The sequence below is a fragment of the Nematostella vectensis genome, chromosome 4, assembly GCF_932526225.1.
Source record: "Nematostella vectensis chromosome 4, jaNemVect1.1, whole genome shotgun sequence".
Classification (NCBI taxonomy): Eukaryota; Metazoa; Cnidaria; class Anthozoa; order Actiniaria; family Edwardsiidae; genus Nematostella; species Nematostella vectensis.
Window position 1 is genome coordinate 9,336,049 of NC_064037.1, and position 24,239 is coordinate 9,360,287.

Sequence of the window (24,239 nt, forward strand, 5' to 3'; positions counted from 1 at the left end):
TTAGCAAATGATTTCCTGTATTTCACTTGAGCAATCTATTTTTTCCTGGTAAATGAATACTCGATAACGGACCAATACTCGTAAACGAACCTAAAGAAACCAGTATCATGTATTTTAATATTTTCTAACAATCTTGAATAAAAAGCTACAAGCACAAACTTGTGGTTTCAAAAGAAACATATGTGCCTACTAAAGCCGCCTTTTCATAACAGAAACCTGCATACTCGAACACCTTCACGAAATGCGTGACGGACCATTAGGTACCTAAGGGGGAGGCACAAATTAAGGTAATTCACTTGAAATAGTTCTACAACCCAGAACTTTTTAAAACTTGGCATAAACAATATTGAAGTTAAGGGCTTCCAAAAAAATGTAATAAAAAAATGGGGGTACCGACCTCGTTTTCACAACAGAGGAGTGTAGAGTTGACGCGTTTTTACTGATCGCGCAAGGAAAAATCCCAACTCTTTTCAAAAAGAGTGCATATAGTCTTTAGAGCTCTACGTGAAAAATAAAAATCGTGCATACAAAGTAAGGTGTGGTCGCATCCCTCCTCCCTAGGCCCCCTAAAATATCAAATGGTCCGTCCAGACTCACCACCTATTTTTAAAAAAGTTTTTTGGTTGTCTTTAAAAAAAATTGCACGAGAGTCTTTTTGCTGACACCGTGTCAAGAGGTTAGGGTGAAATTCAATATACTCGAAAAGCAAAGCACTCATCTCTAAATAGGTTCAGAGAATCAAGTAAAAAATAAGACACATAGCAATTGTTTTAAGATAGCTATGCGCACTTTAGAGAGTTTTAGAAAGTTTTGCCTAAAGACATCGTTTCTTTTCTCGTTTCACACGAGTCAGTAAAACAGTGCGTCACTATCTCTTACTCCATTTCCTAGAGATAAATCTCTTAAAGAAGAAAAAATGTTATGAATTTACATGCAATAGACTGTAGCCTGATGGAGTCATAACATGGTTGGGATACTTTAGCTTTTTTTGTGTCGCTCTCTCTGCTTGTATTTGGAGACCATGGTAAACTGTAGCTTCTTTGGTCTGTTGGTCGCTCTCTCTGCTCGTACGAGGCCTTGTGTATTTGCGAAGAGATTCCACCAATACATTCAAGTGTGTACTCTAAAGCTTCTAAAAAGACTCTGATTTCAAAATTAACTAAGCAAACAACGTAGCCATCAAAAAAAATCTAAAATCCCATAATTTATGAATTATGTTGAGCCGGAAAATGTCAGAGAGGCGTTAGTAGTACATGCATTTGACCTTTACGGCAACAATCGAAAGAAGAAGTGCCTGACACCTGATAGACATCAAGATTCTTGGCTTTTTAAGCCGAAAATGAACAGCATTCCGTCAAAGGGTATATCTGGGTATGCAAGGAAACCTAAAACTGTAACGGGAGCTTTCGCGCATTTTCTTGCGCGTGCTTTCAGCTGAACATTTAATGCGGTTAGGGTTATATTCACAATCTCGTTACTTTATAAGAAGTGAAATATTTTTCCAATGTGAAATGGGGTATAGACATTTTCTTGCTGTTGTATCATTCGAAGATGTGCTTTTGCAATTTTGTAAATTTAGCGGCAACAAAGCGCTCAAATCGTCGTCGCCGTGAAGCTCGGAGCCTCTAGTACCCAGGGTACAACCACATTAAAATAAACGATACCAATATGTGATCTCTCACGTCATCTACTTGCGTCATTTGTCAAACTGACGTTTCCTTTTGGCGCTCAAGACTGATGACAACTTGTGAAGCTCTGACAGGTTCATTAAGCCTCGCCAAATACTTGTTTACCTAACTATGGATTACAATTATTAGCCGGCAGGGAGAGTGAAGTTATGCTTAATTCTTTATGAGATGTTTGTATAGTGCGCGCTTCGAGTGAAAGAAATCGCTGCACGATCAAATGTATTAACGTTTTCAGCGGAAATACCGCCAAGATCACCGACCACCAAGGATCAAAGTCTAATGCAAGTATTGAAGCGACCTCTAGCTGATACATTGACGTTTCTTGGTAAGTCGTGTTGCGCAAAGAACTTAGAAGTTTGTTGATAGGCGTTTTAGCGTGTCTGTGAAAGAATATCAGTGTGATATGAAACTTCTGCGTTGAGCTTTTGAAAGATGTAAGTAGCTCTTGCAAAGACGACCGGACAGGAGTCATGACATTTGTAAAGGCTTCGTGAGGGAACAATCCATGACAAATTGTACAATATCAGTAAACAAAGGCAATTTGAAGTACAAAAAGATTCGGCGCTATCAAGCTAATAACGGTGGCATACTCGATTTTGGATTTCCCCTATTACTCTTGTCTGATACCACACGGATCTGGAGGTGTATTGTCTATTATTGTATGTGAGCTATTCAAGTTGACTGATTAATAAATCTAAATAAATCTTAAACGGGGTAGGAATGTTGGGAATAAAATATGATTTTTATTACATTTATTGGTATTAATTACATTAATGTTAAAGAAACTAATTTCCATTAACGTTCTTTGGATGCTTTGACGACATTATGGCTTAAAATCTATCTCGAACAAAAAACAACAGATCTATTATATCACTAAGACTTTATTGTTATTTATTATTTTCACTATAATATTATCACCTGCTCACTTCACCTCACCTCACGTCACCTTATCGCACCACACCACACCACACCTCACCACACCACACAACACCTCACCTCACCACACCACACCACACCACACCACATCACACCACACCACACCACATCACATCAAACCACACCACACCACACCACACCACACCACACACACCACACCAAACCACACCAAACCACACCAAACCTCACCACACCACACCACCTCACCACACCACACCTCACCACACCACAGCTATCCAAACGTCCTTCTAGTTATCTTATCCATCTTACCCTATATTTAACATAATATTCCCTCTTTTCCCTCGTTTAATCTTGTCTTTCGTCTAACTTTTCCTTATCACGCCTAACACCCTTTATTCTTCACTAGGGGCGTTACCCAGCATGCAACTCTCGCTTCTGCTCATCATCGTGGCGCCTGTAGTCCATAGCCTCGATCCCACGCCGTCCATTACCGATGACATCATGTATAATTCACGAATCCCTGAAGGCGTCAACTTAAAACCATCGACTACTGCCGCATCCTTCGCCTTTGGGTCCTCTTGGGCAGGTACAAACTAGCGTAGATGCTCGTTTTGAACTCATTACGTCGACAATTTACTGGGTTGTTTGAATAAATTGAGAACAGTCGGGCATTTAGTCCATTAAGGACCTTTCCCGATCGTCAGGCATATAGCCAAAGCGAATGTGTTTGGCTTACCAAAGGTTTGCTTTCTCGACGCACTATAATAAAAAGCCTCGAGCTTCCTCACAAACAATCTTGATGGAGCCTTAGTTACAATAGTTTTAACAATTTTAGACAATAGTCTCTCTATCACTTACAAATAAGTATATCTATCTTCGCCAGGATGTGGCGGCAATCTCACCAACTCCACTGGTCAGCTGACGCACCCAAACTACCCACGTGACATGCCCAATATCGGCACGTGCACCTGGCAAATCACGCTCGCTCCAGGCTCCAGGGTGGCCCTCCACTTCAGCTTCTTAAACCTCGAGCTGAGTGACGCATGCGCAAAGGACTCTCTAGAGGTCTTGGACGCGCGGTCTAGTGTACAGACCAGGCTAAAGGAGTACTGTGGGAGCCTGGAGCGACCAGAGAGTCTGGTGACTAGCGGTAATGAGGTGGAAGTACGCATGCGCTCCAACTCGACACAGTCGGGCCGAGGCTTTCTCATCACGTACTCGGAGTTTGAAGGTAAGTTGAAGCCATGATGTGAATTGAGGTAGAAATGTTGACAAATTGTTAAAGATTTTACTGTTTTCTCCCACAGGGTGTAATAAAACGTTGACTAGCAGCAGCGGAGTCATCGAGTCCCCGTATTACCCCGACAGCTATCCGCTAAACGTGAACTGCACATACCGCATCCAGGTGACCGCTGGACAATTGGTATCACTGGCCATAGAATTCCTGGATCTAGCGTACTCGTCCGCGTGTAGTGATGATGCGCTCGAGGTCTGGGACGGGCCAGTCGGGAACTCGGCGCTGATTGGTCGATACTGTGGTTACATGATTGGTCAATGGGTACAGTCTAGTGGTAATGAGCTGACTGTGCAGTTCCGGTCTGACCTGACGGAAACGAGGCGTGGTTTCAAAGTTCTCTACCGCGCGGTACAATCAGGTAATGTGCGTACAAGGGGTGTGGTACGAAGGGTGTGTTACAAGGGGCGTGGTACAAAAGGTGTGCGTACAAAAGGTGTGCGTACAAGGGGTGTGGTACACGGGGTGTGGTACAAGGGGTGTGGTACAGGGGGTGTGTTACACGGGGTGTGGTACAAGGGGTGTTGTACAAGGGGTGTGGTACACGGGGTGTGGTACAAGGGGTGTGGTACACGGGGTGTGGTACAAGGGGTGTGGTACACGGGGTGTGTTACAAAGAATAAGCTGAGGGACAAAGGATATGTGGATTTGTGGTAAGCTGAAAATTGCGAAAAAACGTGATTTTGCCCTTTTTAACCCAGTTCTACCTTTTCTTGTCCCAGGATGTAACAAGACTTTAAACGCCGCTATCGAAGGCACTATCCTCTCCCCTAAACAAACCGGAGAAAACTGTTTCTGGGTCCTACAAGCGCCAGCTGGTCACGTGATTTCGATCGTGTTTGACCGGTTTTACCTGCAGCAGACGGAGGACTGTTCACGTGACCACCTCGTGATCAAAGAAGGCGGCTCGGTGATTGGTCGTTACTGTGGTTACCAGAAAGGGGAGCTGATCTACTCCAAAACCGATGAAGTGCGCTTGGAGTATGAATCAACATCGGGTCTCGCGAACGCTGGTCTCCAGATACACTACACGTCGCTGCTGTTTGGTGGGTAAAAGAAAAGTTTATCATTGTGTAAATTGTCAAAGGTCCCCATCCCTGGAATTCCTATGACATAGAATTGTCGTCCAATGTGTTTGTGGCGAAAACGAAGTCTGTTACCTCCCTCTGATTGATAATTAGATATTTCTAAGAATACTTTGCTCATTGTTTGTTTACCAGAGTGCGGAGGGTATCTGAACAGCAGTCGCGGCTCTATCCAGTCCCCCCGCTACCCAGACAACTACCCCAACAACGTGTACTGCGCATGGCAAATAGAGCAGCGGCCTGGTTACGCAGTCGACCTCTTATTCCTAACTCTCGATCTGGAGTTTGCCGTAAATTGCTCGCGTGACTACATTGAAGTGTTCGACGGACCTGATAATAGTTCGCAGTCTCTCGGAAGGTTCTGCTCGGACAAGGATGTCAAGCGTCACGTGGTCACATCCGGGAATGCCATGCTTGTGGAGTTTGTGACGAATGGCCGGGTAGCAAGGAGTGGCTTTGATACAAGCTACACTCAGTACAGAGGCGGTAAGTACATGATGATAAAATTCCTCGGTTTTTGTTATTACAAAGTCGTTGCCTTTTCGCAAGTTTATTGCCTTAAAAGGAGATTTTATACCATATTTGGAATTTTATTTTAATCATGTTCTTGCACTTTTTGCCCCTCAATTAAACGCTGTCTAAAAGTCACCCGCAACTTGTTTACTATTGTCTTTTGTGGCACCGAAATACACATCCTCGCCCCGATCTCCAATGAACCATCTAGACGGAGCACACATATGTTTGATATGAATTTTTTTCATCTCAGATTGTCCTCGCAATTTTACCAACGCGTCGGGAATTGTTGAGTCTCCGAACTATCCTGACTTTTACCCGAAGGGTTACGACTGCTCTTGGTTGATTTCGTACGAGCTCGGTTACCAGATCTATGTAACGTTTACGTACTTCGAGTTGGATTACAGCGCACACTGCTCCGGTGATTACCTGGAATTCCTGGACGGCTTTGGTGTCAACGCCACGCCACGCGGCAAGTACTGCGGCTACCTGGTCACCAGGGAACAGGTGGTCTCTACCGGACACCAGATGGCGGTCAGGTTCCACTCGGACGAGGCGGGCGGCAACAGCAGAGGATTCGTGCTTTCCTACACAGTGGACGGTACAGGTGAGTAGAAAATAATGTGTGACGAGGTGGCGTGACAAGATGGAACAGGTGAGTAGAATAGTTTGTGACGAGGTGGCGTGACAAGATGGGACAGGTGAGTAGAATAGAGCGTGACGAGTAGGCGTGACAAGATAGAACAGGTGAGTAGAATAGTGCGTGACGAGGTGGCGTGACAAGATGGAACAGGTGAGTAGAATAGTGCGTGACGAGGTGGCGTGACAAGATGGAACAGGTGAGTAGAATAGTGCGTGATGAGGTGGCGTGACAAGATGGAACAGGTGAGTAGAATAGTGCGTGACGAGGTGGCGTGACAAGATGGAACAGGTGGGTAGAATAGTGCATGACGAGGTGGCGTGACAAGATGGAACAGGTGAGTAGAATAGTGCGTGACGAGGTGGCGTGACAAGATGGAACAGGTGAGTAGAATAGTGCGTGACGAGGTGGCGTGACAGGATGGAACAGGTGAGTAGAATAGTGCGTGACGGTGTGGCGTGACAAGATGGAACAGGTAAGTAGAATAGTGCGTGACGAGGTGGCGTGACAAGATGGAAAAGGAGAATTTAAAAGTGCGTGTCGACGTGGCGTGATAAGATAAAAGAAGCGAGTTAAGAAGTGTGTCGAGGTGGCGTGACAAGATGAAACAGGCGAGTGGAAAAGTGTGTGACGAGGTGGCGTGACAAGATGGAACAGGTGAGTAGAGTAGTGTGTGACGTAGTGATTGCGTAGGCGATTATAGTAGTGAGTGGCGGGAAGCGTGACAGGATGACACAGGAGGATAGAGTGGTGCGTGACCTGATGATGGTGTCATGATAGAACAGATCAGTAGATCAGTGCGTGACTGGATGATTTAGTCAATTGCTTTGTGCTGTGTTTTTGTAGCAAGAGCCCCCCCTCCACGAACGCCAAGCTTAGAAGACATCGAGCAAGCAGTAAAAATCACCTTGAAAGATCTCACAGAGGATAAGGTGGGAACTTACAGAATAGCCCTGACGACGCAGAACATCGCTCACACAACATGCGCGCAAAGAAACCAGCTGTAGATTTAATTGATTGAGGCTTATATCTTTATCATTGTGAATACTTACCTTTTCTCTTTATATCTATATCTGTAGTTTGCACTGTGAGAATCGTTATCCATAAATTCGACTTTGGTATACACAAAAACTAGGCCTTATTGATATTATTACAATATTATTCAATTATCAATATCAATATTATTATTAATTATTATCAATATCAATACAATATTATTAAATTATTAATGTCCTTTTTGCTTCATCAGTGGATCACAAATAGGGATATCTTGTTCCGGAAGCTGATAGCTAATGCAACTATTATCTATTGCGCCAACGAGCCTAGCAAGTGTAAGGCTGTCAGTCAACATCGAGAACGGTAAGGTGTAAGCCTTGACCAACTATCCACCAGTCAATAGGGACTGTAAAATACGAGTACGGTTACGAGTACGGCGACGGTAGTAAACAATGAGTTTAATTTGAGAATTGAAAGGCTGCACGTGAAAATGCGTTCTGTCTGATAGATTTCCAACCGTTCTCCGCCAAAACACGACGTGAAATTCCAAGTTTTATGGTCTGGCGAGTACGTGGCCGGTTGGAGAATAAATTCACCTCTGTTTCCTATTCTAGAAATAAAGTTTACGCGGTTAATTTCAGATTGTTCCTGAATATAAAGTCTAGGTAGTTTCATCATTTGTGGAATTTGTCGCCAAGCGTATAATAAGTGTTATCTCGGTCACTCCGCCCTAGCCGTAGCCGAGACCACTCGGTCACATTTTAAAGTCCCTAATATCGAGCACGGTAAGTGTAACAATAGCTTTGACTGCTACTATCCGCCGGTCAATGTCGAGCACAGTGTCACAGAGAAAACCCCCTTCAGTGAAAAGCCAGATTCGACCCTGTGTAGTGAGATAATTTGCCTCGTGGTCAACCGTGAGGCTGTGCTATCAATAAAAGGATGTGACGGCTGTTTATATGATTTTAAATCAGCATGTATTCCTTGATTGTTTGGACCTGGGATATGTAGCCATGGGAGAGTAAGAGGTGAAGCCGATCTCTGACACAATTGTCTTCAGACCTGTGACTCTATATATCGGTGAATTTTGAAATAACGCAGGCTGCGCAGACATAACGCGCAATATTTCAGGCAATCACACATTCTTTGACACGCCTAAAGAAAGGCTAGTGGCACTCACTACATGGTGTCCTTATTAAGCGGATTTAGATTTATAAAACCTATGGAGCTTTTGTCTGAACTATAAAAACTGTCCTTAATAACGAGTTGCCCCTATAAAGCGGAGGCCTTTAAAGCTTAGATTCCTTAGACAACTTTGTTACGACATATCCAATGTCTTCCAGGAAGTCAATAGACGTCGAGGTTAACATTACATTCCGCCAAGTCCACCTGGTTCCTGATTTTCCCATTCCGGGCCAAGGTCGCAGCCTCGTTGTAGTGTTGTATGTGTTGTATCCTGTCGGTTTAAGCCTGGACCCAAGTAGGAAATCCACAGCTATCCCGCAGGTAAAAGATAAAGAGTGTTACTCATGTCACGTTGCTGTTTGAAAACACATTTCCGAATAATCAGCAAAGAATCCCTTCCCATTGGCTTGACATATCACTTACTTCGACTCCAATCGTGGATGGGTTGTTAAAATTATTTTTAAATGAAACATAATACAAACAATCAACAAGATACCTTTTTTGGCATTTTTGCACATCCTTTATATACTCCGTACCCCTTGCATACTTTCCAGGATTAAATACGAGAACGTACATTTCAATGTGACTTAAAATGCTACAAATATCTGCATGACAAGCATGCAAGATGTCCATTTTGGGGTGGAGGGGGGGGGAACAAAGTGTTACCTTCCCTAGTAGAAGACCTTAATGGCATCTTATTTTGATGATCTTGCCAACAACGTCTAACAAACTTCTTCTAGATGATACAATGTCTTAGTCGGTCACCCTTTGTTGTTGTTTTAATTCAAACTAATAAAAGACAAACTATATAGTGAAATCTCCAACGTTTTATAGTTCACATAATTCATTCGAAAACATCGCAATAGCTTACCCCAAAATATTCGATGGAAATAGAGATGCTATCTCACAGCCACCCCCCCCCCCCCTCTTTTCACCCCCTCTAACCCCACCCCCACCCCCCCTCCCCCCTCACACACACACTTGGTATTTAAAAGACGCTTTCTTGTGCTTATCCGTGAATCCTAGTTAAAGCTGTGAAAGCGTCTGTGGACTATATCAGCGCGGCTTTTGGTTCCACCCCACCCCCTCCCCCCTCACACACACACTTGGATTTAAAAGACGCTTTATTGTGCTTATCAGAGAACCCTAGTTAAAGCTGTGAAAGCGTCTGTGGACTATATCAGCGCGGCTTTTGGTTCCACCCCCACCCCCTCCCCCTTCACACACACACTTGGATTTAAAAGACGCTTTCTTGTGCTTATCAGAGAACCCTAGTTAAAGCTGTGAAAGCGTCTGTGGACTATATCAGCGCGGCTTTTGGTTCCACCCCCACCCCCTCCCCCCTCACACACACACTTGGATTTAAAAGACGCTTTCTTGTGCTTATCAGAGAACCCTAGTTAAAGCTGTGAACGCGTCTGTGGACTATATCAGCGCTGCCTTTGGTTGGGATATCATCTCAATCGAACCTTACACATTAGATACCAGTCCTACCCCTACCCCATGGGCCGAGGAACGAGAGACTGGTGAAATCGCGCTCTTAATTGGTCTCTCCGTCGCTGGCGGTTTGCTGTTAGCTGCTTCGCTGATAGCAATAGTGTTGTACTCATGGTAAGTCTAGACAGACCCCCAGTCGGTATAAGGACATCGCAAGGGCGGATCTAGGGGTGGAGTAGTGGAATAGCCTCCCCTCCCCTGTGATCTTTGATAACTTGTGCTGCAGCCCCTCTCCTCCTGGATCCGCCCATGCCCCGGTTAGAGTTCAGAGCTATCCTCACTAACAGGTGGGGTTCCAATGTAAATGGAAGCACGGGTGGCCTAGTGTGTTAGCGCGTCGGCTTCTCACCGCTATGGCCCAGGTTCGAATCCTGGCCCAAACTGGGGATTTTTTCGGGTTCCTGCCTTGATTCGAATTTGTGTCACAAGTGAGTTGAAATTATTCTCCCGTGTTTACATTCTCCTCGGATAAGGACACTAAACCGGAGGTCCCGTCTCTTCAATCTGCACTAATCTAACCTGAACCGAAGGGACGTTAAAGAACCACTGGGGACGCAATTAACCCTCTGGCAGTGACCACCCCCAGTGACAGTGCTTACAATGCTCAAGGGGATACTTGATTTGGAGCCTAGCTCTGTTGTACCTTACGCACCAGTATAACTGGTGGAATGTGAATAAATAAATAAATTTTTGGGATAAAAAAAAAAATAAGAACATTTGTAGGGAAAACAGGTGTTAGCTAAACCATCGACGAGCCTGTAGCAAATTCTACCCACTAAAAGTACATTTTTGACTTCCCCATCTCTAGGCGGAAGAAGAATCGCGGAAAATTCCTAGTTCACAATTGTGTAACGCCTATTGAGTTCGCCGACGAGAAAGTCGAGTTAAAAGCCACCGCTGCACAGAGGGCGACTTGGACGCTGTCACCTCGGCGGCGCGCATCTACTCTTAAAGTGTGCGACTTGGAAGATAACGACGAACACGCGCAGTAGAATAAAATCGACTTGGAAGATAACGACGAACACGCGCAGTAGAATAAAATCGACTTGGAAGATCACATCGAACATGCGCAGTAGAACAAACTTGACTTTGAAAATAACACCGAGCATGCGCAGTAGAACAAACTTGGCTTGGAGAATAAATTCACCTCTGTTCCCTATTCTAGAAATAACGTTTACGCGGTTAATTTCAGATTGTTCCTGAATATAAAGTCTAGGTAGTTTTATCATTGTGGAATTTGTCGCTAAGCGTATAATAAGTGTTATCTTGCAGTAGAATAACTCTTGTGGTATTACTTATAACCCTATCTCAAGCTACTTGTGGTAATCAAAAGACAGCTCGGCTCGTTAGATTATCGCCATATGTTCATATATGGCTGACACCCCCCCCTTTCAAAAATGCAAGATGTAAGATAAGAACAAGATGTAGATAATCATAAAATCAATTTAATTCACCATAATCAAATGGAGTAGTACACAAGTAATCTAATCAAACTGATTATAATGGATATTTTGGTAAATTTCACATCACAGCATATGCTAAAAGTAGTGTATTCTCGATATTTTTAGTAAAATGCAGACTAGGGAGTCCTTGTCTATATGTGTTAGTCTCCGTCCGGGTGTATAAGGTTTTAGCCACATTGACTTTAAACAGGGTTTGCATAAACCTCATATTCAACCTTATTTCCAAGCTCTTCGTCAGTAATATTTTTATATATGTATATTTGATTCATCTATAGAGCAAGACCATTGTCTTGTGGTCGTTTTTATTGGCTCTTTAAATAACCTTGTCAGCCGCATATTTGTATTTGTCTTCATCGGTTTTCATAAAAAATTGGAGGACAAATTTTCGGGAAAATTAAGTTTTATACGTTATCAGCCAACCTCAGTCGGAAATTTCGAAATTACTGCCCCCAATCATACGATGAAATTAATTAATGCTGTAATACTTAGTATTTTGCTGGGAAAGACACTTTAACTAAGCCAACAAATCCTCATTCTAATGGCTGAAGGGCCGTGAAGCGAAAGCCAGCTTGAATAAACCCGCATGATTCCTTTAAGGGTTTCCTCGTCATTCATTCCTCTCATCTTAAAATATCATACACGACCAAGCTGCGGAATTGTTTAATATCCCTTTAGAACTTAACTTTTATGTGTAGGGTAATGGCGGGTTAAAGGGTATGGTCTCGCTTAAGCTGGCTACACTCCAAATGTTCTAATTATTTTTTCTAAGGATATTGGTAAGTTAATTGAGATGTATTTGCATAACAGAACTTGTCTTTTATAATTATGTGCAATCTTTTTTTTCCATCTCGACTAACCTGCCCTATCTAGCAGCTCTTCTCTTGTTCTGAGCCTACGATCACCTATTCACCAAATCATGCTCTGCCTTTTGCTCATCGTACTCATACCGTTCATCCTGTCCAGCGGTCGCGTCTCTGCCATGCGCACATTGGACGCTCTTCTGACGGGCTGAATGGGAAGGACCAGCTCGATGGCGGGGACGTTTTTCCGCAGGTCCACTCGAATGGTCCTCTGGATGGTAGGGGAAGCAAGATTGGTGGTACTTTTCGAGCGCTGCCATTTCTGCATTCTCTGCGGCGGAAGTGGCGGAGTCGCTCGGCCGTTTTCGTCACTACTCGCGTCATTTCCGTACAAGGAATAATCACTTCCGCTACACGACAGACTGCTAGAGGACTGGTACCCACCGGAAGTGATAGTCATAGCGCTATGTCGACGACTCTTGTTGACGTACATCCTCCTCTTGTTCCTGGCTTCGTCGTGGACGTGATATGATTGGCTGTTATTGTGAACAGGAAGTATATCTTGCCTGTACCTCGTGCAAAGTGAGGGGTCACTTCCGGTTTTTTCATTGCTCTGGAGGGGTTCTCTTCGAGACCATGAGCGTTGACGAGAATGGTTGATATCTGGAGACAAAGACCTCGGGCTTTCGACGCCGTACCTCATGTGATCACTGCCATAATGGTAATTTGACGGGAGAGCACAATTACTTCCGCTGTACACAGGAAGCGAGTGTTTATTTCCGGTATGCATGTTGATTGGATCTGGAACATACAGCTGCGGATTGACGTCATTTCCGGCGTAGAATTGATAGTTGGACGGAAGTGAGTTATCGTTCTCGGTATCTTCGATACAGCTGTCGACGCCATTCAGCGAGGAGTCGCTGCCGTATGGAGATGCGCTGTAGCTGTAATACCCGCTCACCTCCGATCCCAGGCTCTCTCGATTCTGCCACGCTTGCTGCTTCCCTTCAGGCCTCGTTCTCACGCTGCTGTTGCTTTCGTCATATTCGCTTCCGTCAGAACCCAGGCTCCATTTTGTTGCTCGGTCGTCGTATGGTTGCATGGTCGTGTCGGTGTTCGTGGTTGCTATGGTGTCGGCTTCTGACACGTCGGAGAGGTCGGAGAGCGAAGTGGACTTCTCGAGCTTGAAGTTCTGTATGCTGGAGTTGAGGGCTAGCAGCTGGCTCATCAGCTCCAAGTCTTGCTTGCGTAAGGAATGCTAAGATCGTAACCGAAACCACAGATTAACGAGGCTGGCTTATTTTGGGAGTTGGACATGAGAATCAAGGACGGGGGATGACGTTAAGGGGGGGGGGGGGGGGTGGGTGGTTGAAAGGGTTATGCACCCATGTTTATTACTATTGATTATTATTAGGACTATTATTTATTCATATTCAACACGCGCGGGCGCGACAGACCCCCCACGGAAAACCTCTTTCTAAACAATACCCGTAGACATGGTATTCTTGCAAAGGTGGCGCGCCGAGGTTGTTTTGGCTAAACAGCTTTTACTAAGTTCCCTATATTAGACTCATTTTCGGCCCGATTTTCGTGAATTTTTCAGATTTTATTAATACATCTATGCTTTGTCAGATGCCGCAAGATTCACACTTGTTTGAAATCAAATTAGTTTTTTCATGCAAGGTAAAGGGGAAGCAATATTAAAATAAAAATATCGAAATCTGCGCGATGATTTTTTTTCTAAATTCACAGTAACACCTAACAATACTCCAGCTTGAAGCACACGAATTTTTGGCTTAAAACTGACCTGTCAAACTTCGCGATTGATGAATCTTTATTTTACGCCAAAATTGTCCTCGCAATCTTTGAAAAAATAAATGCACTCTTGCCTACAAAGATCCATCCCCCGAAGTCCACACCCTAAGGCAACTTGTGTGAGAGGGGCAAGAGGACCAGTGTTGCACAAGAATAAATTCCAGATGAGTTTAACCAATTCGAGAGTATTTTTATTAAGTTAATTTGAAAACTAAAGAATTTATCCCTTTTCAACATTTGAGCCCAAGCCGCGCCTCTTCTAAACTATTACCCGACGCTATGGCTAAAATAGGCCTTACCGAAAGTACTTGCTTAATGCAGTTGCCTGTCGAACCTGCGTTTATGAGAAACTAGAATCGAAAGTTGAGGATATGAACGCGCTTCAAACGAAGCCCAGGCCAGCGTCACACATGGACGAGCTGCCTTGTTTATTTCACATGTGACAAATTTGCACGAGTGAAACTGAGATCCCATGCATCCCGGGTTGTGCATTTCATACAGATATCTCCTATTCTATTCCATTTGGTTATGCCACCGCCTTTGAACTCTTTTTCTAGACTCCACCCGTTTAACCGTTTCGATTCTTTCAAATAAAAAAAAACATAAAGTAGAGAGAGAGAGAGAGAGAGAGAGAAGAGAGAGAGAGAGAGAGAGAGAGAGAGAGAGAGAGAGAGAGAGAGAGAGAGAGAGAGAGGAGGAGAGAGAGAGAGAGAGAGAGAGAGAGAGAGAGAGAGAGAGAGAGAGAGGGAGAGAGAGAGAGAGAGTCCAGTGAAAAACTTAAAAAACGTAGACAAAAAAAATACCGTGCGAAATAACTGTCAAAAAAACTGCGAAATTGCAAACTTTTTGATAACAATGTTTTTTTTTAGTGAGAGGGGGTTATGTGTGTTTTATTCTTATCTATAGTTTTTCATAGATTGACAAATTTCATCTTCAAAATATATACCCGTAGCAGTTCTTTTACATTCTTCCGTACTTTAGACTGTATAGAGTGTTTCTTTCAGCGTTCACATCTCCACAGTAAGCGTTCTCACAGAATAGAGATATCTGGACGAAATGCACAACCCGGGATCTCAGTTCCGCTCGTGCAACTTTGTCATATGTGAAACAAACAAGGCAGCAATCGTCGATTACCATGTGTGACACTAGCGTGGGCTTCGTTTGAAGCGCGTTCAGATACTCAACTTTTGATTCCAATTACTCATAAACGCAGGTTCGACATACAACTACATCAAGCAAGTACTTTCGGTAAGGCCTATTTTACCAATAGAGTCGGGTAATAGTCTGGAAGAGGCGCGGCTTGGGCTCAAATGTTGAAAAGGAAAAATTCTTTAGTTTTCAAATTATCTTAACAACAATACTCTCGAATTGACTATCTGAAATTTATTCTTATGCAAAACTGGTCCTCTTGCCCCTCTCACACAAGTTGCCTTAGGGTTTGGAGTTAGCAGGGGGCGTAAATTCGGGGATGGATCTTGGTAGGCAAGAGCGCATTTATTTTTTCAAATATTGCGAGGAAAATTTTGGCGTGAAATTAAGATTTTTTTTAAGCCAAAAATTCGTGTGCTTCAAGTTGGTGTATTGTCAGGTGTTACTGTAGATTTAGAAAAAAATCATCGCAGATTTCGAGATTTTTATTTTAATATAAAAATATTGCTTCCTTTTAACTTGCATGACAAAAAATAATTTGATTTCCAAGCAGAGTGAATCTAGCGGAATCTGATGTTTTAATAAAATCTGAAAAATTTACGAAAATCGCGCCGAAAATGAGTCTTCTGTAGGGATCATAGTTTATAAGCTGTTTAGCCAAAACAACCTCGGCGCGCCACCTTAACAAAAGCACGGTATTACTGTTCGTAAAACAAAAAAAAATTGCGAACAGCCCTCAAGTCACAAGCGGTGACAATCTATGCACATGTATTAGGTTGTGTTTACTCTCCCTGAAGAACAATCAACAAATAACATATTCTATTCAATTTTTACTCACTCACAAAACACTCAGGGAATTTTGAACTAATGAGTCGTCTTAGTTTGATCAAAGGCTTTTTTTGTTTGGTGTTAGGAAGAGTCGGGAAGTATTTGGTAAATCCGTTGCCGCCTACAAGCTCGCGTGAGCTATGTACACGTCTTTCTCATTAAAAAAACATAACTAGCTGTGATTGTAAAAACAAAAACACTAACTCAGTCTAGCTTTCTTTAATTTTATCTACAAGAAACACTCAATAGACTTTTTGTCAGATCTCAGTGAAAGCTATTTTCGTGAACTAGCGCGGTTAACTATTAAATCCTTGAACGAGAAAAACTACAGTTTTGATGTCATTCATCCATTCCACGGCGGCTTATGTTTAAAAATGACAAACAAAAACTCACTTAACAGTTAATCCGTCGTTCAAAAAGGTTGTAAAAAGCCGATTGAAAACCAAAGCGTTTTTGTGGCATCCTTCATCATTAATAAATCATTAAAGGTTAAGTGCTAAATCAAGCGTATTGGACAGGGCAATTCGAGAATAGAGTACTTTAGATGCGTTTCAGTTTGAAAGTTTCTACACAACCTTTTCGTGAAAGAGTATCTGATACACCGATATTTTAGGCTATCGTTACGCGCGTAGTTGCACGCGCGAGTGTTTTTGCTGACTCATAACAGGCGTGAGGCAAGATTTGTTTGCGCTTTGCTGACGCAGGCAAATTTTCCTTGTAGTTTATTGTGTACCACAGGATTCCGAACATTCCACTTGTTTAGCACATAGTTACTTACTTTGTATCGAAAACAAAAAAGTTAGCGCTTGCAATGCATTTTAATTCTCAGATCGTACTTTCTATCTGGTTCCATATTAAGGTTATCAAATCAAAGGTATATCATATTCTACAGTCACAGATTAAATAAAAGGATCAACTTAAAAACATCTTTTATCAGTTAGAAGAAAAAGAAAGATCAGAGCACCCCCACGCGCTTCACATCATACTTGAAAATAAACTCACCATTTCTCGACGTAGCTCTGCTAATGAACAGTCAATTGGAAGCTTTTTGCGTTCAACACAATCGTCGATGGTCCCACATTCTTCTTTGCCTTCGTCTTTTTTGCTTGTCTTTGCATGCTCGACCTCTCGTTCTAATGCCTTAGGAACCTTCAACTCTTCTGTTTTTATCTTTGATTTGCGGACTTTGTTATCCTGTGAGGCTCTTTCGGACGAAGCATCGACTTCTTTTTCTGATTTTTGGGGTCTTAAAGTTATAGTGATCATTTCATCTGCCTGTGTGTCACCACCGCTTTTCTTTTGAGTTTTCTCCTCGCTTTCCCTTGCCTGTTTTGACTGAGTTGCCGGTAAGATATTTTTTTCAAGCTTCAACGAAACTTTTCCCTTTGATGGCCCGCTTTTTCTTTGTTCCGTTTGACGATCTTTCTCCTGAAAATCAAAGATTGTTATCAATTCACTAACTGGCCTTGATGTCTTTCTTGACTTTTCCGTTCTCTCCATATTTGTAACTTGTTCTGTAGGAACCAGGTACTGTTCCGTCGTCTTTCTTGTGCAAACTGGAAAAAGTTTTAGGCGAGGTGGTGCATTTCGAGTGTTGACCCCCAATATATAATTCTGCTTGTCCATTGGTCGAAATCTTAGAAGTAATTAAGCAATATAAAGATACACGCACGTGCTAAAGGAAGTTTTTAATTGACCATTTTAGCCATTAGAAAAACATCCGGATATAGGTATCCACGAAAAGGACAGAATCCTGAAGACACTTTAGCTCATGATACAGGCTTCAGCATTTTAGTACCAATTGTTTATAACAAAAAGAATTAGGGTTCCATTGAAATCAAAGTCAAAGGTAGTTATAAAACGAGTGATATGCCGACTTTGCCTTTTCGCACCTTCGCGCTGCTACATCGTCAAAACAGAATTAATCAAATTCTTTTCATTTTTTCATTATTAATCGATCAAACACGGCGCAAACAAAGAAGGGTGGATTCGAGACGCATCTTGCACAGACTTGCGAATGACACAGACTTCATTTTCTTATGTTAAAGTAAATTGCTTGCATTCAGTCACGTGACTTTCTTTTGTTGGTTAGCTAAGTTCACAAATTAACTTACTAGTACTAGTAAATGAAATGGAGCAACTGCAGAACACCCGAAAATGCAAATAAGTGCACGGGTATTCTGCAGTTTAGCCAATGAAATTTGGGGCGAGAAAGTTTAGTGGTATTATTTTGAAATTTTATAGCATTTTAAAATTTAAAGTTAAAAACATACTAGTAAACAAAATTTCGGGGCGAGAAAGCAATCGGACAATTCGCCCCGAAATTTGGTTTACTAGTATAATAATAACTATACTATTAAATGAAATTACGGGGCGTAAAGCAAAAACGACAACTCGCCCCGAGATTTGGTTTACTAGTAATAAGTAATTATAATACCGATAAATTACGGGGCGTAAAGCAAAAACGACAACATCCTCGAGATTTGGTTTACAAGTACTAAGTAATTATAATACCGAGAAATTGCGGGGCGTAAAGCAAAAACGACAACTCTCCCCGAGATTTGGTTTACTAGTATAATAATAACTATACTATTGAATGAAATTACGGGGCGTGAAGCAAAATCGAGAACTCGCCCCGAGATTTGGTTTATTCACGGGAATTAGGATACTTTGTCAGCGATTTCTTTGTAAAATAAGGGACGAGGTCAAAACAATTCTCCAAACTAGGGACCCCGAAAAGGTTGATGGGTTGCGGGTAATACCCCCCCCCCCCCCCCCTCACACACACACACACACACACACAACCAAACACCACCAAGTGGTGGTAGGAACACCTCCCCTCCGATCACCCATGGTGACGGGGAACCATCCAAACTAGGGACCCGACTTTTGAAAAAAGGTTGATGGGTGGCGGGTAATACCCCCCCCCCCCCCCCAGGCCCCCCACATGGTGACGAGGAACCATCCGCCAAGCTAGTGACCCGACTTTTAAAAAAAAGGTTGATGGGTAGCGGGTAATACCCCCCCCCCCCCCCCCCCCCCACATGGTTACACCATCCAAGCTAGGGACCCGACTTTTAATCTTTTAAAATAGGTTGCTAGTGGCGGGTGATACCCCCCCCCCACACAACTTCAGTGGTGGCGGACTGTATAACCCCCCTCCCACACACACACACACAAGTTGTTGCAACATACACTTGATACACTGTCTATACGAGCCAATCACAATCCGTATATTTGGGTCGCGAACGTTTCATGGTATATAGTCTCCTTTTGCAATACGAGATTTTGTAAGTCGTTGAAGCCTTTAGACTCCTTGCTGATCAATTAAAAGATTAATTAAGCTACAAGTTGAAACGGTAGGTCGGAATCCCCTCAGAGGAAATAGGTGCGAAAAACGTCATTCAGGATTAATACATTGGACAGCGCTTTTGCCATTTGATACACGTCCAACAGATTAACGTCATCATCGTGAAACCAACAATTCTTATACGGATGCGGTGTGTGTCATAAATTTGGCAAAGTTTTTCCATGATTATTCGTTTTGTTAAAACAAAAGATTAATTCTCAAGTATGAAACGAACGAGCGTGGGGTCCCGGGAGAAGAGAGGAGCGGCAAACGGCAAAGACTGAGAATCGATCCGTATCGCTAACAACATTGGCGTCTTTACTTTCGCTATAATACCCTGGGTACCAGAGGCTCCAAGCTTCGCGGCGACAACAAATCTTTCTCGCCGCGAAGCTCGAAGACTCTGGTACCAAGGGTACCGCTCTAATGACACTCTAAACGGGAAAAAAAACATGTAGAGCTCTGAAATACGTTTCATCTTCATTCACTAAAAATGAGTCAATCATGCCCCTTAGCTAACTAAAATAAAGTTTCTTACTCCCTGAGTACAAATTTTAGATTGGCAAATTTCACATAATTCAGGAGGGCTATATAACGATAAAAAGTCCTTTGTGTCCTATTATTGATGTTGAACTAAGCTTTAGTTCAGCTCCAAAGGCAAAAATGCTTGCTAAGACGGAGATGATTAGAGGAAATTGATTGAGATCACAATGGCTTTCATCTCAATACATGTGTTGCAAGTGCAGGAACACAAAAATTATCGTTTCTCCAGCAAATTGTCAAGTTATTCATTGACCGGACTTCGGCGAACTCACGTGCGACACCGTGTGCCATTAACGAATGCAACACAGAGATCAGACTGATTTTATAGTTAAATTCAAAGTGTCATTCTTGCCTTCAATAAAATGAAACAGGAAAGCCCCGTAAAAGTCAGCTAAAGCATTTTATCAAATAGATTCTCTGCCGCTTTTGTGTACATTTCCCTTGTGAAGACAAGTCTAAAGCAGTCCCAGCTGAGGACGTTGGTGGTTGGATTTGTTTTGATAAGGTCGGATCCGTCATCACTGTCCCTAGTAACTTGTCTTGCCTACTCTATTATTTTATATATGGGGAAGGAAAAAAAAAACGCGCCGCTCGGGGTCGTGTTAGTTATTCACCAGGCGGCGGTTCATAGCGCGTCGTTTGAAAGGTCAAAAGCGCTTTTTTATCTATAATCACGTAAGGTCTAATTCTCTGTTATACTTGGTTCCGAGGGGTAAACCTCTTTTCCACGGAAAACCGTCCCATTTATTTACAGTTATAATGACATTGATTAGTATGATCAATCATAGTGAAGGCGAATAGTATTCTACCAAAGCAGACAAGGCTAGCATAGCTGACACCGGACACTTGCGGTAATAGGATCCTGGCTCACTGAAAGGATGCGAGCGAGTTCAGGGCGACTCATGGTTGAATGATTATGTTTATTTCGGGACAATACGCGACACGGCCCAAATTTTAGATATTTTCAGCTGAGCTTTAAGATATCTACTATAGATTTTATGTAAAGATTTCCCAGGACAGCGACACTCTGCGGCAACTCTTATCGGCAATTATCGCTTTTGCGTTGGGTGCCAGGCATAATCCGTGGTTTTCTTTATTTCCGCTGATGGCTTTCGTTTGTAAGGCTCATACACAATAAATAGAATGTTCAGCAAGAATTTTCCCTTCATTTAGTATCGATGTACTATTTAAAACACGTGCAGTAGTAGCAGTGTTTGATCGGGTATAAAATTTCGTACCCGATAAAACACGTCATGCGAATGTTACGTGCGACTGGGAAGCCATTTCCAGAAAGTCGGTGCTAAGTCCAGTGGTCCAGTTTCACTGTTACGATTAACTCATCCAATTTCAATAGGCGCTTTGACCAATCGAGGTGGAAACACAAAGTCTATGTTCATCAGGGAATCAAAGCTAATCCATTAGTGAATTAAAAATATACTCAAGAGCACTCAATGCCTAAAATAGTACTTCATTGATTAGATGAAAAGTCAAAAGTATGCATGTTGCGTTCCTGGGAATCCAGATAACTACAGTAGACACTGAAATGAATTCAGGCATTCCTCGAGCGCAGTTGAGTTCACAACAACATGCCTCCGAAGTCGCAGTTTATACCGCCAAACTCCTGAGACTGAAGATCAAAAATACTTTGGAAGACTGTGTAATCCAAAGTCGATCAGAAATTACACGAAATGGCAAATAGTAAGAGAAAATAAGGATCCGCAATTGATTTAGAGAAAGTGCAAGGATTTGAAACTGATTCGGACAGTTATATCGCTGGGGTCTTGCCTATGTAAAAGCCTTCTCACGTGTCTAAAGAGGATCATCCGATTGGTCGAATCACCTATTGAATATGGATGAGTTAACAGTAACAGTGAATGAACCCAGTACCGAAATCTGGAATGGCTTCCCAGTCACAAGTAGAGAATGTTGAAAATCATGTACTGTCTTTACTGTGGTTTTCGATTATCTAACTAACAATGAATTTCAGTTATCACGAAAAGATATGGGAACCAATCTCGGATCAGGCTCGAAATTGTGTCAGTATTGTTCAATCAAAAAGAATGAGGAAATAACAGCTACTTTCTTTGCCTCTACCCTTAGATTCTCTATTTGTATTGCCGCAAAATAAAAATAGTAATTCCTCCATGAGTCGCTCTGAACTCGCTCTCACCCTTTCAGTGAGCCAGGATCTTTACCGTTTCCGGCTAGGCTAGCCTTGTCTGCTTTGGTAGAATACTACTCGCCTGCAGTATGGTTAATCATACTAGACAATATCATTTATATCAGTTAGACCTTATTAGACCTTATGTGATTATAAATAATTAAACTCAGGTGTAATTACATATGACATGGCAATTTACAAGGCCATTATCTGGACAACATATTAAATTTCCTGACGTGTAGCGCAACTGGCATGCTGAGCCATTTTCTACGATGGCCGAGAAGGCTCACAGTCCAGTCTTATTTTTCGACAGTTTCGACAGTCCAGTCTTAGTTTTCGACAGTCCAGTCTAAGTTTTCGACAGTCCAGTCTTAGTTTTTCGACAGTCCAGTCTTAGTTTTCGACAGTCCAGTCTTAGTTTTCGACAGTCCAGTCTTAGTTTTCGACAGTCCAGTCTTAGTTTTTCGACAGTCCAGTCTTAGTTTTCGACAGTCCAGTCTTAGTTTTCGACAGTCCAGTCTTAGTTTTCGACAGTCCAGTCTTAGTTTTTCGACAGACCAGTCTTAGTTTTCGACAGTCCAGTCTTAGTTTTTCGACAGTCCAGTCTTAGTTTTCGACAGTCCAGTCTTAGTTTTCGACAGTCCAGTCTTAGTTTTCGACAGTCCAGTCTTAGTTTTTCGACAGTCCAGTCTTAGTTTTCGACAGTCCAGTCTTAGTTTTCGACAGTCCAGTCTTAGTTTTCGACAGTCCAGTCTTAGTTTTTCGACAGTCCAGTGTTAGTTTTCGACAGTCCAGTCTTAGTTTTCGACAGTCCAGTCTTAGTTTTTCGACAGTCCAGTCTTAGTTTTCGACAGTCCAGTCTTAGTTTTTCGACAGTCCAGTCTTAGTTTTCGACAGTCCAGTCTTAGTTTTCGACAGTCCAGTCTTAGTTTTCGACAGTCCAGTCTTAGTTTTCGACAGTCCAGTCTTAGTTTTCGACAGTCCAGTCGTAGTTTTTCGACAGTCCAGTCTTAGTTTTTCGACAGTCCAGTCTTAGTTTTGTTTTTACAATCTGGGATACCTGTGTTCATGTAACATGGCCTTTCCTTGTAACCTGGCCAATTCCGCCATTTTGATAGAACAGCAGAGACACAGTACTGTATAACTCCAGATGTCAACTTGAGTGAAGAGGATCTGGAAGACTGGACTTTCGAAAAATAAGACTGGACTGTGAGCCTTCTCGGCCATCGTAATTTTCATTGTATCAACGTCAAAGTTATTTGGTTCGTAATTATATGGTTGCTGGTGGAGATGTGCATTTTTATCTTGGCTATGGGCCTAATTGCACTAGGAGGACAAAGTTTGTCTGGCTGGGACGACAAACAGCCAGCCAAATTTTGTCCTAGCCGATCGATTGTAAATCGCATTCGCACTAAGAGGTCAAACAAAAAGCCGACCGCGGCCCAAACGTCATTCAAAATTAGACTCGGATTTCTCACGCGAAAAAGCCGAGTTGCAGAATTTGTTTACGTTTGATCACAATGCTTCCTTGGAATATTTTTGCACAACTCATCGCCTTACTGGTAGTAAATTCATTCTATGAATATCAAGAACAACAACTTCTGCTCAAGTAAAGCTTGGTGTGAATTGAAAAACTTGACGTTTGACCTAGGTCTGGCCGCCTCCAGAACAGGCCAGCGTAGCCTTTGAAGATCGTTGAAAATTGTCCTGGTCGAACAAACGCATTCGCTTGTTCCCGCTAGCGTTGACAGTTTTTTTTTTTTGTCAAAACAAACAAACATTTGCTTAGTGCGAATAGGCCCTATGCATGGAAAGTTGCCTCAAATGGGAATCTATTTGCCAGTGGAAGCGCTCCATACCCTCCCTGAATTGGTGTATCTGTCGTAATCGGCGGGCTGCCTTCCCCCCCACCCCGTCATCACCATCGGTCGGTCTCGTAAGGTTGTCATATACCCCCCCTTTCCCGCCATCACCGGGTCGTAAGGTTACCGGCGGGCTTCCATACCCCCCCATCCCCAAAATCGTGGGTGGCGTTGGGTCATACCCCATCCCCCTAAATCGGGTCCCTAGCTTGGCCGATTGTTATGACCTCGTCCCTTATTTAACATACATTGGGGATTCATTTTTGTTTATTTTATAGAGAATTCGCTGACAAAGTATCCTAATTCCCGTGAATAAACCAAACCTCGGGGCGAGTTGTCGTTTTTGCTTTACGCCCTGTAATTTCTTGGTACTAGTAAACAAAATCTCGGGGCGTGTTGTCGTTTTGGCTTTACGCCCCGTAATTTATCGATATTATAATTACTTACTACTAGTAAACCAAATCTCGGGGCGAG

At 42.7% G+C, this 24,239-nt stretch overlaps 2 protein-coding genes across 2 annotated transcripts; one reads left to right on the forward strand and one right to left on the reverse strand.

The window, feature by feature from the left end:
• The first annotated feature begins 1,783 nt into the window (after positions 1–1,783).
• Positions 1,784–11,381, forward strand: LOC5522383 (bone morphogenetic protein 1). Its single transcript, XM_032367730.2, has 12 exons — positions 1,784–2,013; positions 2,992–3,171; positions 3,469–3,816; positions 3,893–4,240; positions 4,602–4,925; positions 5,100–5,450; positions 5,731–6,084; positions 6,964–7,049; positions 7,367–7,476; positions 8,457–8,619; positions 9,689–9,909; positions 10,604–11,381. The coding sequence occupies exons 1-12, from the start codon at positions 1,968–1,970 to the stop codon at positions 10,785–10,787; spliced, it is 2,715 nt and encodes a 904-aa protein (XP_032223621.2). The 5' UTR covers positions 1,784–1,967; the 3' UTR covers positions 10,788–11,381.
• LOC5522382 lies at positions 11,225–17,597 on the reverse strand. Its single transcript, XM_032367731.2, has 2 exons — positions 16,853–17,597; positions 11,225–13,316 (listed from the first exon to the last, which is right to left on the reverse strand). The coding sequence occupies exons 1-2, from the start codon at positions 17,474–17,476 to the stop codon at positions 12,165–12,167; spliced, it is 1,776 nt and encodes a 591-aa protein (XP_032223622.2). The 5' UTR covers positions 17,477–17,597; the 3' UTR covers positions 11,225–12,164.
• Positions 17,598–24,239: the final 6,642 nt, after the last annotated feature.

Excerpts from the sequence above, each read along its gene's own strand:
- LOC5522383 (XM_032367730.2), top strand. The coding sequence starts at position 1,968 with ATGCAAGTATTGAAGCGACCTCTAGCTGATACATTGACGTTTCTTG. Across the intron at positions 7,050-7,366 it reads AAGATCTCACAGAGGATAAG|TGGATCACAAATAGGGATAT; the intron begins GTGGGAACTTAC and ends TTGCTTCATCAG. Across the intron at positions 7,477-8,456 it reads GTCAGTCAACATCGAGAACG|GAAGTCAATAGACGTCGAGG; the intron begins GTAAGGTGTAAG and ends AATGTCTTCCAG.
- LOC5522382 (XM_032367731.2), bottom strand. The coding sequence starts at position 17,476 with ATGGACAAGCAGAATTATATATTGGGGGTCAACACTCGAAATGCACCA. Across the intron at positions 13,317-16,852 it reads CAGAGCTACGTCGAGAAATG|CATTCCTTACGCAAGCAAGA; the intron begins GTGAGTTTATTT and ends TTACGATCTTAG.